The sequence below is a fragment of the Pristiophorus japonicus genome, chromosome 1 (genome assembly GCF_044704955.1).
Source record: "Pristiophorus japonicus isolate sPriJap1 chromosome 1, sPriJap1.hap1, whole genome shotgun sequence".
Lineage (NCBI taxonomy): Eukaryota > Metazoa > Chordata > Chondrichthyes > Pristiophoridae > Pristiophorus > Pristiophorus japonicus.
The window spans coordinates 177,195,164-177,207,588 of NC_091977.1; the positions used below are offsets into that span (position 1 = coordinate 177,195,164).

The 12,425-nt window shown below is 41.4% G+C and overlaps 1 protein-coding gene across 1 annotated transcript in view; it reads left to right on the forward strand.

Annotated features, from left to right (window-relative positions):
* The window catches only part of LOC139259705 (ATP-dependent Clp protease ATP-binding subunit clpX-like, mitochondrial), a 98,402-nt gene extending 96,428 nt beyond the window's left edge, over window positions 1-1,974 (forward strand). The window contains exons 12-13 of the mRNA XM_070875330.1: window positions 176-268; window positions 1,864-1,974. Coding sequence (XP_070731431.1) covers window positions 176-268; window positions 1,864-1,974 — 204 coding nt within the window. The remainder of the gene's footprint in view (window positions 1-175; window positions 269-1,863) is intronic.
* Window positions 1,975-12,425: the final 10,451 nt, after the last annotated feature.

Sequence of the window (12,425 nt, forward strand, 5' to 3'; positions counted from 1 at the left end):
CCAAAAGCGTGAGGTAGAATATATTGTTTAAAATTAAAATGGATTACTAAATTATTTTAAGGATCAGTATGCTTAAATTAAGCATACTGATCCTTAAAATATTGTTGAACTTAAATAATAATACAGCAGTGACAAAGAATATTTCTCAGAAGTCTTCCTGGACCTTTCATTTCAGTGTCATTTCTCTATTACTGAGGCAGCCCTGCGTGCTATTGCACGTAAAGCAATTGAAAGGAGGATGGGGGCCAGAGGACTGAGATCAATCATGGTATGTTCACTTTTATCAAACTTCTTGCATCTATTAAAGACTGCAGTTGCATTTGGAAGTAAAACTTTAAATATTTCAGGACAAAGGTCAAAACCAGTCGCTGCAGTGGTAGATCCATGGACAATCAGTCAGAGAACAAAACCAAAATGTTTCTCTTGAGTTCTGTTATAGATTGCACTCCAGGCTGTAACAAAGGCCTGGTTGGGAAGGACAGGTGAACTATAAGAACTAGTTCTGTCCTTCCTGCTGACCATCATGAAGTAGCAGAGTTGTAGGCAAAGTTGGATTCTTTAGCATAGCACTATGATAATAGAGTGTTTGGTGAAAACTTGTATTTGTTTCTATATCAGCTAAAACACAACTTCCATCAGCTGCAAATCAACACCAGCAATATAGAAATGTATGAGCCTTACAGCTGAATGAGGTGATTGGGAAAATCAGAGAAAAACATTCACACATTTCCACTATCATTCATAAATTGTTTTTAAAGAATTCTGTGTTGGAAGTTATTTATTTTAATAATCTGCAAAATGATAAACTTGTGTGAATTAAACATATCTACACAGACACTTGAATTTATAGAACAGAACAATGTAAAGGGAATACTTTGCCATCAAGAATTTTAAAGTTTGCAAACCCAGAATCTCCCATTTATGTGATGGTCATACCCTATAAATCCCTATATGGTTAAAGATTTTAAAAGACACCCATTTTTTTGTAATCATCTTTTATATTATTTTCCTTTTGAGGATTTACTTTCTCTATTTTACTCCTTGTCTTTCCCTGACCACATTCCAGCTGCAGCCAAGCAGGCAGATAATGGGTCTGCTTCTCGGTCTTCACCAATACTGCTCTGAAATTCTGGAAAATACAAAATACAAGAGAGTGGACCAGGGATGAGTTTTCTGGGATGTTTGTTTCTGTGAGGAAGCAAGTGGAGTCCTTTTGTAACATTTGTACTGCTGGGATCCAAAGTCACAAGGAACTATATCATCCTGCCACTCTATGGCACTGTATATTGGTGCTGTTACATCAATACCACTAATGTATCAGTACATCTGTTACCACTGCACCTACAATGCCATCTTTTAATAAGGAGAACGTCCAAGTTCTAGGCCCTCAATGTGACACTTTGCTGTCACGTTAGTGTTCTCCATACACCTGTGAAACAACATAATCACATTAAAGTCTGTGCAGCGCTTTACTTCGAATTAGATTTGCCCTCTCCCCCTTGTGCTTATTGTATCCCCCCCAACAAATGTTTCCCTGCACCATTTCCAGCTGACAGGACAGGAAGGCTGCCCCCAAGGGCACTACATCACTCACCATCTTGTTTAGTGTCATGGGTGGGATTGGAAACTCATTATGTGAAGAAATATGGCCATAAACTATCTTGTACTCCATGGTCCATTGCAATGAAGCAGTGATCATATATTGTGATCTAATTTTGTTTTTTGCAGATAATGTATTTTCATACTGATGCCAATGTGCTACAAGGTGCAAATATAATTACATGACCATAAGCCATTTAAACATAATAACAGTCTAGCTAAAGTAACATTTTTGAAGGATGGTGATGTCTGATTTTATTTTAGGAACAATTACTGCTGGAACCGATGTATGAGATCCCTAATTCAGATATCATTGGTGTTCATGTAGATAAGGATGTTGTTGATGGTAAGAAGGGTCCACAGTATATTAGGTAAGCTTCCATACTTGTACTAACCAGATTGTTATGATTATTAACTAATTAACTGTAAAGGATTTAGATAAGCATGTTAAAAATCAGAAAATTGTATTGGTAAGATACAACAGTAACTATGGGGTCAAGTTTCCACCGACTCTTCGAACGGCGCATCTCCATGAGGTCCGCCGACTTTTTAGAGCAGAAACGGCGCTTATTATTTACCTTTGTATTCTCCACGCAGTCCAATCGATCCAAGCCCTTGGCGCAGTGCAGCAGAATGCCTGGGGGGCGGAGCCAGGTCCCGGCGCTGAAAACAGTGCCGCGACCTCTGCACATGCACACTAGTGTGCACGCATGTGCAGTAGCTCCTCGCCCCCAGATTCTGTGTGTGTGTGCTGCAGGCTGTATGGGAGGGGCCCGAAGCATGCCACCCCTAATCCTGGCCAAATGGGCTCCCCACTGCGACCTGCGAGGGAACAGTGGACTGTGAAAGTACAGACGACTATGGAATTTAGCCTCAGTGAGAGTTCAGCCTGATAGTGAGTTCAACACCTTGGCAAGATGTTCTTTTCAATAATTAATACTTGTGTGAAGTGTTTAAGTGGAGTTGGATTCTTGCAAGAGTTTTGTACTAATGGAAGTTCAGGCTCACAGGGCAGGCTCGTCTGTTTAACATTGCCCCCCCTCCTCTTCCCCCTCCTTTCTCCCCCTCCTCCCCTCTCCTCCCCCCCTCCTCCTCTCCTCCCCCCTCTCTTTCCCCTCATCTCCTCCCCCTCCTCTCAACCCCCTCCTCTCACTCCTTCCCCCCCCCCTTCTCTCCCTCCCCTCTCCCTCATCGGCGACCCACTGCCTTCCCTTCATATAAAGATAGGACTTCTATTTTTTATTTGTTATTGATTGATTGATTGTTTATTACTTTGGTCTTGGTGCTTTAGGTGCAGGGTTCCTTCTATTTTTTATTTGTTATTTAATTGCTTATTACCTTTTGTGCTTTGTTTAGTGCTTTGTAAGTCTTGGTGCTTTAAATGTACTGTTTTGTTTAGTGCTTAGTGCTTTAAATGTACTTATGCTGTTGTGAAGGTGTTTAGTGCTTTGGAAAATCCTCTAACTTCCGTCTCCTTCCCCCCCCACCCCCCCCGTCCCGCCCCCATCTTTGGCTACCTGCGCCTGATTTCTAAAGTGTCCGCAAGGTTTTTCAGAGCGGACACATACACTGGCCTTAGTTAGTTTGGAGTAACTTTTCGCTGTCTAAACTTGCTTAAATGGCCAAAACAGGTATAAATGGCTGGTAATGCCTCCTTTTGAAAAAAAGTTGATCTAAAAAGAAACTGAACTAACTCACTGAAATTGGAGCAAACTAAATGTGGAGAATTGTGATTTTTAAGATACTCCAAAAAAAACTAGTTGCTCCAAATAAATAGGAGCAACTCCTGTGGAAACTTGCGCCGAAAATGTATATATTACTGTAGAATCACCGTTCGAATAGCCAAAACACCAACATCTAGGACCATTCTGGCCTGTATTTCTTGTATATATTACAGTATATTTTGTTCTATTTATAAAATTAAAGAGAATTTTTTTACTAAGGTGTTATTGTAGACCAATGATAGTTTGGTAAAATATTTTTTCTTTAACTTTACACAAAGAGAAAAATATGTGCCACTGTGCTCTACCATTAGTACTACAGTCTTCTTCTTAGGCGTATCGAGGATGACTTGCTTCCACACCAAAAAGGGATGAGTTCACAGGTGTTTCAATGAAGGACCTGACATTCCAGGTCCCGAACTACATATTGAAGGGTGGACGGTGCCTGTGCGTAGATTTTTTTATCATATGGCGGCCGTTGCACACCAGCCACCACACGGGCTTGACAGAGCTAGGTCTTGGTCCAGTGGCAAGGATTAACTAAGATGACTGGAGACCTGCTCTGCTGCACGGACCCAGTGCACACATATTGCAGTGTGGGCTGGTCCGTGCTTCCCCTGGACCCTCGCCTCTTCTGGGCCTCAGACTTATGCCTCTCCTGGGCCCCGATCACGTCGCTCTATAATCTCTCACCGCTTCTTCGCCCCAACCTCGCCACTCCTCTGCTGCTTGCTGTCTCTCCTGCTGTACCTGCCCACGCTCCAATCAGCAACCTTGATTTTGGTGACGTCCAATCCAGTCACCCTTCTCCAAGTCGTCATCCTCCTGCACTCACGCTGCTCCCAGAAGTGGTATGCCTCCACACTGCTATAATAATATAGTACTTCAAATTCTTCAATACACATTGCTCCCAATTATCCTATTTTATAAATCAAGACTGAAGAGTCCTAACAACAGTAACATATATCTATATCCTGATAACGACACTTGTGTTTTAAGGTGTGTTTTCTTAGCTTCTATTTTCTATTTCTGTGTGAATGGAATTACAGTGATTGCTTCTTACAGGGCATCACCAAATGTGCATGACAACTGCAAGTTAAGTAGCTATGAACCTGGATTGATGAAAAGAGCTGACACCAACAAATGATCAACCAACTGAATACTACTGGGTACAATGCTAAACCAGCAGTTTTGGAGGGAACAAGTAAAGCACACACATTTGTGATCAATAAATGTGAGATGTCTACACATTGTATGGTCTTTCCAATTTATTTAAACTCTGGGGAGGTTGATTATATACAATAAAACTTCCTAGAAAATAATACTTAGAATTTTATCTTTTACAGTCCCTAAGAATAATGGGCTAGAGTTTCCCTAACCTGTTTTTCTGGTGCCCTCACCTGAGGTGCGCCATTTTTTTCCGCCTCCAAGCGCGCCGAAAAAAAACGTCGGTATTCAGGCCTCTCCCCAGCCTCTCTTCAGTCATGGCGCAGCGTGGCCCAATGGATTGGCGGCGGAGCCAGGTCCCGACGCTGTTTTCAGCGCCGGGACCCCTGCACATGCGCGCTAAAGTCTGCGCGCATGTGCAGTAGCTCCTGGCAGGCCGAACCTGTGAGTACGTACTGCAGGCTGTGTGGGAGGGGCCCGAAGCATTGCTGTCCCTAGCCCTGGCCGAATGGGCTCCCTCATTGGCGGCCCGCTGCGTTCCCTAAGGTAGGAGTTCTATTTTTTATTTTTTATTTACTGATTGATTTTGGTGTTTTAGGTGCAGGGTTCCTTCTATTTTTTTATTTGTTATTTATTGATTGTTTAACACTTTAGTCTTGGTGCTTTAGGGGCAGGGTTCCTTCTATTTTATTTGTTAATTAATTGCTTATTACTTTTTGTGCTTTCGTGCTTGGTGGTGCTTTAAATGTAATTACTTGCGCCGATTCCTTAACTCTAGGTAAGATTTTTCTGTGCGGACAGAAGTGGCAACATATGTTGGCCTAAGTTAGTTTGGAGTAACTATTTGCTGGCCAAACACCTAAAACAGGAGTAAGTGGCTGAGAACGCCCCATTTTGAAAAAAAAACTGAACTAAAAAAAAACAACTCACTTACACAGGCGCAAATTAAATGGCCAGAATTGCTACTAAAAAGATAGTTCAGAAAAATCAAATTGCTCCAAAAAAAGGAGCAACTCCTGGGGAAACTTCAGCCCAATGAAACAAAACTTTATTGACTTATTTTTGTAAATAACATTTTATTTGCTTATTTGTCAGTGATTAGATCCAATGTTCACGATGTGGAACAAAACAGCTTTTTCATGCCCGTATATCTGTAAATATGAATCATAAGTGGATTTTATTTATGTTTATTATTGCATCTTTGTCACTTTTTACATACAAAAACAGTTCTGTATATTACACATTCCAACACAATAAAGAGCCACCACATTCACGATTCAATTTTCTCATTTGTTTATAAACATTTATTATGATGACTTAAATTGTGCCAAGATGTATCATTGTGTCACATGCGCAATGTCGTTATTGCATAAATGACATAATGCTCTTCTATTTCTTCCTTCCCTCAAATTATTTTCAAAATTATTTTTATGAAGATAGTGCCTGGGCCCAAAATTCCACTGCTGGAAGTGCCACGGAGGAGGACTTGTGGCTTCCCACAATGATCAATATAGATCCCTTCTCAAATTACAGAAATAGGGTCATTTCAATAATTGGGGTGGATGGCCTGTACCTCTATGCAGTGCATGTGAAAAAGCAAAGACCTTTTTCTTGGACACTCATGAGTCCATTACTAAACCTAAAATGGAGCTTATGCCAGCTCTCATCTGATGAGAGTTCTGTTGGCCTTAGAAGGGTGTAACGGGCCTTGAAATGGAAGCGGGGGTGGGCATTAAAGTCGCCCACACACTCTCCAACTGGAATTTGCAGCCCTGAATATTGTGGTGTAATTGCAGCAAAACCAGGTTCCACCTTAATTTCCTCCCCTCCCCCAACTTGCTGTCCGCCCTCTCTGGCCCCCACAATTTCAGGACTTTAGTATCAAAATGTGCCTAAAGTCGGTGGACAAACGACTCCATGTGTCAGTTTGTGCCAGGTTGAGGCCTGAGCTAAATTTGGGTTTGGGTTGGTGGGGGGCGGCCTCAAATGTTCTACTGCACCCACAAAAATAAAACTTGAAAATTTCTTGGGCCTTTTTTGAGTGGCCTCCAATGGTCCCTTTAAGGATCACTAGTAATGGCTGCTTAATGCCTTGTGCAACGTAAACTCCGCAAATTTGTAACTGAATTTCACTTTCGGGATCCTACAACTGGAGTAGTACCCCAATTTGCATACTTAAAGAGCATGGCACCTGTTTCAGGCAGGCATCATCGATGACTAAGGACGGAATTTTCCTTACCTTGACTGGTCTGTTGCGGCCGGTGTCCGTGGCAGGTCGCAACCCCGCTGCTGTAGAAAATGAACTTAACTTAATGGGGCCTATTAAGCCTGCCAACCGTGTTACCTGGCCCAATTAAACAGAGCGAGTCTGGTGAGGACATTCATGGCACGTATTAAACCAGGGTCCTTAAAGGGACCCAGACCACATTAAATTTTAAGTTTAATCTAACATAGTGAGTGTTGAATCTTTACTGTACAATAATATAATAAAAGTTATATATGAGTGACAAAGAAATATTTAAATAATATTATTAAGTAATATGACTCCATCTACAAATATGATCAAAACATAATTAAAATAATACATTAATTGGAAAGTTATTAGTGCATTAGTCACAAATCTATAGACTTTTATATCAGTAACTGGTACAAATAAAAGATGTGTGTATAGATAAGACATAAATTTAAGCAGATTTTAAATGTCATTGTAAAGGAGTGGATTTACAATCTTATGCAAGTTCAGCGAGAGAACTGCGGAATCCCTGACAAACAGTGTAAGTTCAAGTTAACAATGGACAAGTGAAAGAACCTCTGTAGAAATTCACCCTAATGTCTCAGACTAAAAAATTAAATTAGTCATATTCAGTGACTGAAAGCAAATTGAACCAGTGGAATGAGTGATGAGAATTAAATTGTTACGGTTAATAAGAACATAAGAAATAGGAGCAGGAGTAGGCCATCTGGCATTTCGAGCCTGCTCTGCCATTCAATGAGATCATGGCTGATCTTGGCCTCAACTCCACTTTCCTGCCCTCTCCCCATAACCCTTGACTCCCTTATCCTTCAAAAATCTGTCTATCTCCACCTTAAATATATTCAATGACTCAGCCTCCACAGCTCTCTGAGGTAGAGAATTCCAAAGATTCACGACCCTCTGAGAGAAGAAATTCTTCCTCATTTCCATTTTAAATGGGCGACCACTTATTCTGAGACTATGCCCCCTAATTCTAGATTCTCCCACGAGAGGAAACGTCCTCCCTGCATCTACCCTGTCAAGCCCCCTCAGAATCTTATACGTTTCAATAAGATCACCTCTCAGTCTTCTAAACTCCAATGAGTACAGGCCCTACCTGCTCAACCTTTCTTCATATGACAACCCCTTCATCTTAGGAATCACCCTCATGAACCTTCTCTGAACTGCCTCCAACGCGAGTTTATCCCTCCATAAATATGGAGACCAATACTGTACCCAGTACTCCAGGTGTGGTCTCATCAATGCCCTGTACAGTTGTAGCAGGACTTCCTTACTTTTATACTCCATCCCCCTTGCCATAAAGGCCAACATTCCATTTGGGTTCCTTATTACTTGCTGTATCTGCATGCTAACATTTTGAGTATCATGTACCAGGCCCCCAGTTCCCTCTGTACTGCAGCATTATGTAATTTCTCCCCATTTAAATAATAATGTTATTTTTTTATTTTTCTTACCAAAGTGGATAACCACACATTTTCCCACATTATACTCCATCTGCCAAATTTTTGCCCACTCACTTAGCCTATCTATATCCCTTTGTAGATTCTTTGCGGCCTCCTTACAACTTGCTTTCCCACCTATTTTTGTATCATCAGTAAAATTTGGCTATGTTACACTCGGTCCCTTCATCCAAGTCATTAATATAGATTGTAAACAGTTGAGGCCCCAGCACCCCACTAGTTACAGTTTGCCAACCAGAAAATGACCCATTTATCCCGACTCTCTTTTCTGTTAGAAAGCCAATCCTCTATCCGCGCTAATATATTACCCCCAACCCCGTGAGCTCTTATCTTGTGCAGTGACCTTTTATGTGGCACCTTATCGAATGCCTTCTGGAAATCCAAATACGCGACATCTACTGGTTCCCCCTTATCCACCCTGCTCGTTACATCCTCAAAGAACTTCAGCAAATTTGTCAAAAATGATTTCCCTTTCATAAAACCATGCTGACTCTGCTTGACTGCATTATGCTTTTCTAAATGTCCTGCTACCACTTCCTTAATAATGGACTCAGCATTTTCCCAATGACAGATGTTAGGCTAACTGGTCTATAGTTTCCTGCTTTTTGTTTCCCTCCTTTCTTAAACAAGGGCGTTACATTTGCGGTTTTCCAACCTGCTGGGACCTCTCCAGAATCCAGGAAATTTTGGTAGATTACAACCAATGCATCCACTATCTCTGCAGCCATTTCTTTTACGACCCTAGGATGCAGGCCATCAAGTCCAGGGGACTTGTCCACCTTTAGTGCCATTAGTTTGCCCAGTACTTTTTCTCTAGTGATAGTGATTGTTTTAGGTCCCCCCACCTACAATAGCCCCTTGATTATCAATTTTTGGGATAGTTTTAGTGACTTCTACCGTGAAGACTGATCAAAGATATTTATTGAAAGTCTCTGCCATTTCCCTGTTTCCCATTATTAATTCTCCAGTCTCATCCTTTAAGGGACCAACATTTACTTTAGCTACTCGCTTCCTTTTTATGTACCTGTAGAGCTCTTACTATCTGTTTTTATATTTCTTGCTAGTTTACTCTCGTAAACTATCTTCTCTCTATCATGTTTTTAGTTGTCCTTTGCTGGTTTCTAAAAATTTCCCAATTCTTTTACCTTCCACTATTCTTCGCAACATTGTATGCTTTTGTTTTCAATTTGATACCATCCTTTACTTCCTTAGTTAGCCATGGATGATTCATCTGAAAGTCTTTTTTTCTCAGTGGAATATATCTTTGCTGAGAGTTATGAAATATCTCCTTAAATGTTTGTCACTGCTCATCTACCGTCTTACCCTTTAATCCATTTTCCCAGTCCACTTTAGCCAACTCTGCCTTCATATCTTTGTAATTGCCTTTATTTAAGTTCAGGACACTAGTTTGAGAACTAGCTTTCTCACCCTCAAACTGAATTTGAAATTCTACCATGCTATGATCGCTTTTTCCAAGAGTATCCTTTACTATGAGATCATTAATTAATCCAGTCTTATTACACATTACCAGATCTAAAATAGCCTGCTCCCTGGTTGGTTCCACAACGTATTGTTCTAAGAAACCATCCCGCATACACTATGAACTCTTCCTCAAGGTTACCTTTGCCAATTTGATTTGTCCAATCAATATGAAGATTTAAATCACCCAAGATTACTGCTAAACCTTTCTTACAAGCCTCCATTATTTCTTGATTTATACTCTGTCCTACAGTGTAGCTACTGTTAGGGGGCCTGTAGACTACTCTTAGCAGTGACTTCTTTCCCTTATTGTTTTTTATCTTCACCCAATCTGATTCTACATCTTGATTTTCTGAGCCAATATCATTTCTCACTACTGAACTGATCTCATCCTTTATTAACAGAGCTACCCCGCCTCCTTTCCCTTTTTGGCTATCCTTCCGAAATGTCAAATATCCCTGAATATTCAGTTCTCAGTCTTAGTCACATTGCAACCACGTCACTGTAATGGCTATCAGATCATACCCATTGATTTCTATTTGTCCCATCAACTCAACTATCTTGTTACAAATGCTGCGTGTATTCAGCTTTACATGTTGTCTTTTTACCATCTTTCCCTACTCTGACCCCACTTTCTAATGCACTCTTATGTGTGTATGCTCTGTCCCTTCTGCCACACTCTGGTTATCATTACCCTTATTGCTACTCTGCACTGTTGCCTTCTTGATGACGTGATTTAATGTGTAATTGGACAATCACAGTATACTGAGAGAAAAACCTGACCAGAAACAACACAAAAATGTATTTAAATGCTATATGTCATTTTTTATCGTGCAGAACAATTCACTGCAATTATTGTTGAGTTGGAAGGCAACAGCTGAGAATGGCCAGTGAAAAATGCATTTTTCTCACCACCCAGGGTAACACTGACATCCCGTCAGGAATTTCTGAATCAACATTTACCAGTAGCTTTTCAAGTCGAACAGAATCTCCTTCAGTCTGTTAGTTGACATATTTTTATTTTGGTTTGTTTTCCATGCTGTCAAGTAATCAGCTGGAGCAATGGCCACGGAACTCATGCCTCAGGTTGACAGATGTGATTCCTGAGTTGTGTGAATCCCGTGACAATGCAGGGAAATTTAAAAAGTAGGGGGGAAAAGACTCTTAAGTTCCTGTAAAGTACCTCATAATGATTTCAAGTGGGACCCCGCTGCTGCAGGTTGGGTTGGCTCCATGATGACAGACGCACCTGTGGAAAAAACGTGTAAGAGCGAGATGACAGCGTGTTCCCGACCCGCTGTCAAAAAAAAACGTTTCCACCTGACCTGCCACCGATCACGCCCGCTACCACCATGGAAAATTCAGGCCTAAATGTCACCCAAGCGATACGGTGTTCAGCACATTTCCAGTGCAGTGAAGGCACAGCAGATCACAAATTTTAAGTTCTAAATCCAACGTTGATTTAATGCCTGAAAAATAGGGGACAGTGAGTTGAATTTCTCCTCCATCACATGTAACTTTAGTATTAATATCCTATTGCTGAAGGAGAATGAGTGTGGGATGGGCCAGGGGAGGTCCTGTTGGAAACCTGCTCCATTTAAAAAACATCTATTCTGCTGGTTAAATAACACGAACAACATTTTCAAAGTAGGTCTTTTACCAACTCATATTAAGTTAGAAGATATATCTTCATTGAGTCATAGAATGATACACCACAGAAGGAGGTAATTCAGTCCATTGTGCCTGTGCTGTCTATTTGAAAGAGCTACCCCATTAGTCCCACTTCCCTGGTGTTTCCCCATAGAGCTGCAAAATTTCCCTCTTCAAGTATTTATGCAATTCCCTTTTGAAAGTTATTATTGAATCTGCTTCCACCTCCATTTCAGGTAGTACAATTCCGAACACAACAACTTGCTGCAAAAAAATGTTTTCCTTATGTCGTCTTGGTTCTTTTGCCAATTACCTTAAATTTGTATCCTGTGGTTACCGACTCTTCTGCCATTGGAAACAGTTTCTCCTTATTTACTCTATCAAAACCCTTCATGATTTTTAACACCTCTCTCAAATGTCCCCTTACCCTTCTCTGATCTAAGGAAAGCAACCCCAATCTTGCTAGTCTCTCCACTTAACTGAAGTCTTTCATCCTTTCTGAAGTGTGGTGCCCAGATTTGGCCAGAATACTCCAGCTGGTGCGTAACCAATGTTCTTGCTAAGCTGTGTGGCCAGGCAGTGGTCTGGAAGTCCCGCGCAGACTGCTCACTGGCTTTTATATGAAGAAACCGCGCACCTAAAATAAAAATTAAGAGGGAACGTTGGGCCTAACTGGAGGGCATTCTGGGGGGAAAGGGTGAACAGCCAGAGGTCGTGGTCCATATCGGGACCAATGAACACAGGTAGAAAGAGGGATGAGGTTCTGCAGGCAGAGTTTAGGGAGCTAGGGGAGAGATTAAAAAGCAGGACCTCAAAGGTAGAAATCTCCGGATTACTCCTGGTGCCCCAAGGTAATCAACACAGTGCGCCAGTGCAGCCGTCGGCCGCCTGAGAAAAAGAGTGTTTGAAGACCAGGCCCTCAAAACTGCCACCAAGCTCATGGTCTACAGGGCTGTAGTAATACCCGCCCTCCTGTATGTCTACTGTACATGGATCATGTACAGTAGACACCTCAAGTCGCTGGAGAAATACCACCAACGATGTCGCCGCAAGATCCTACAAATCCCCTGGGAGGACAGAGGCACCAACATTAGC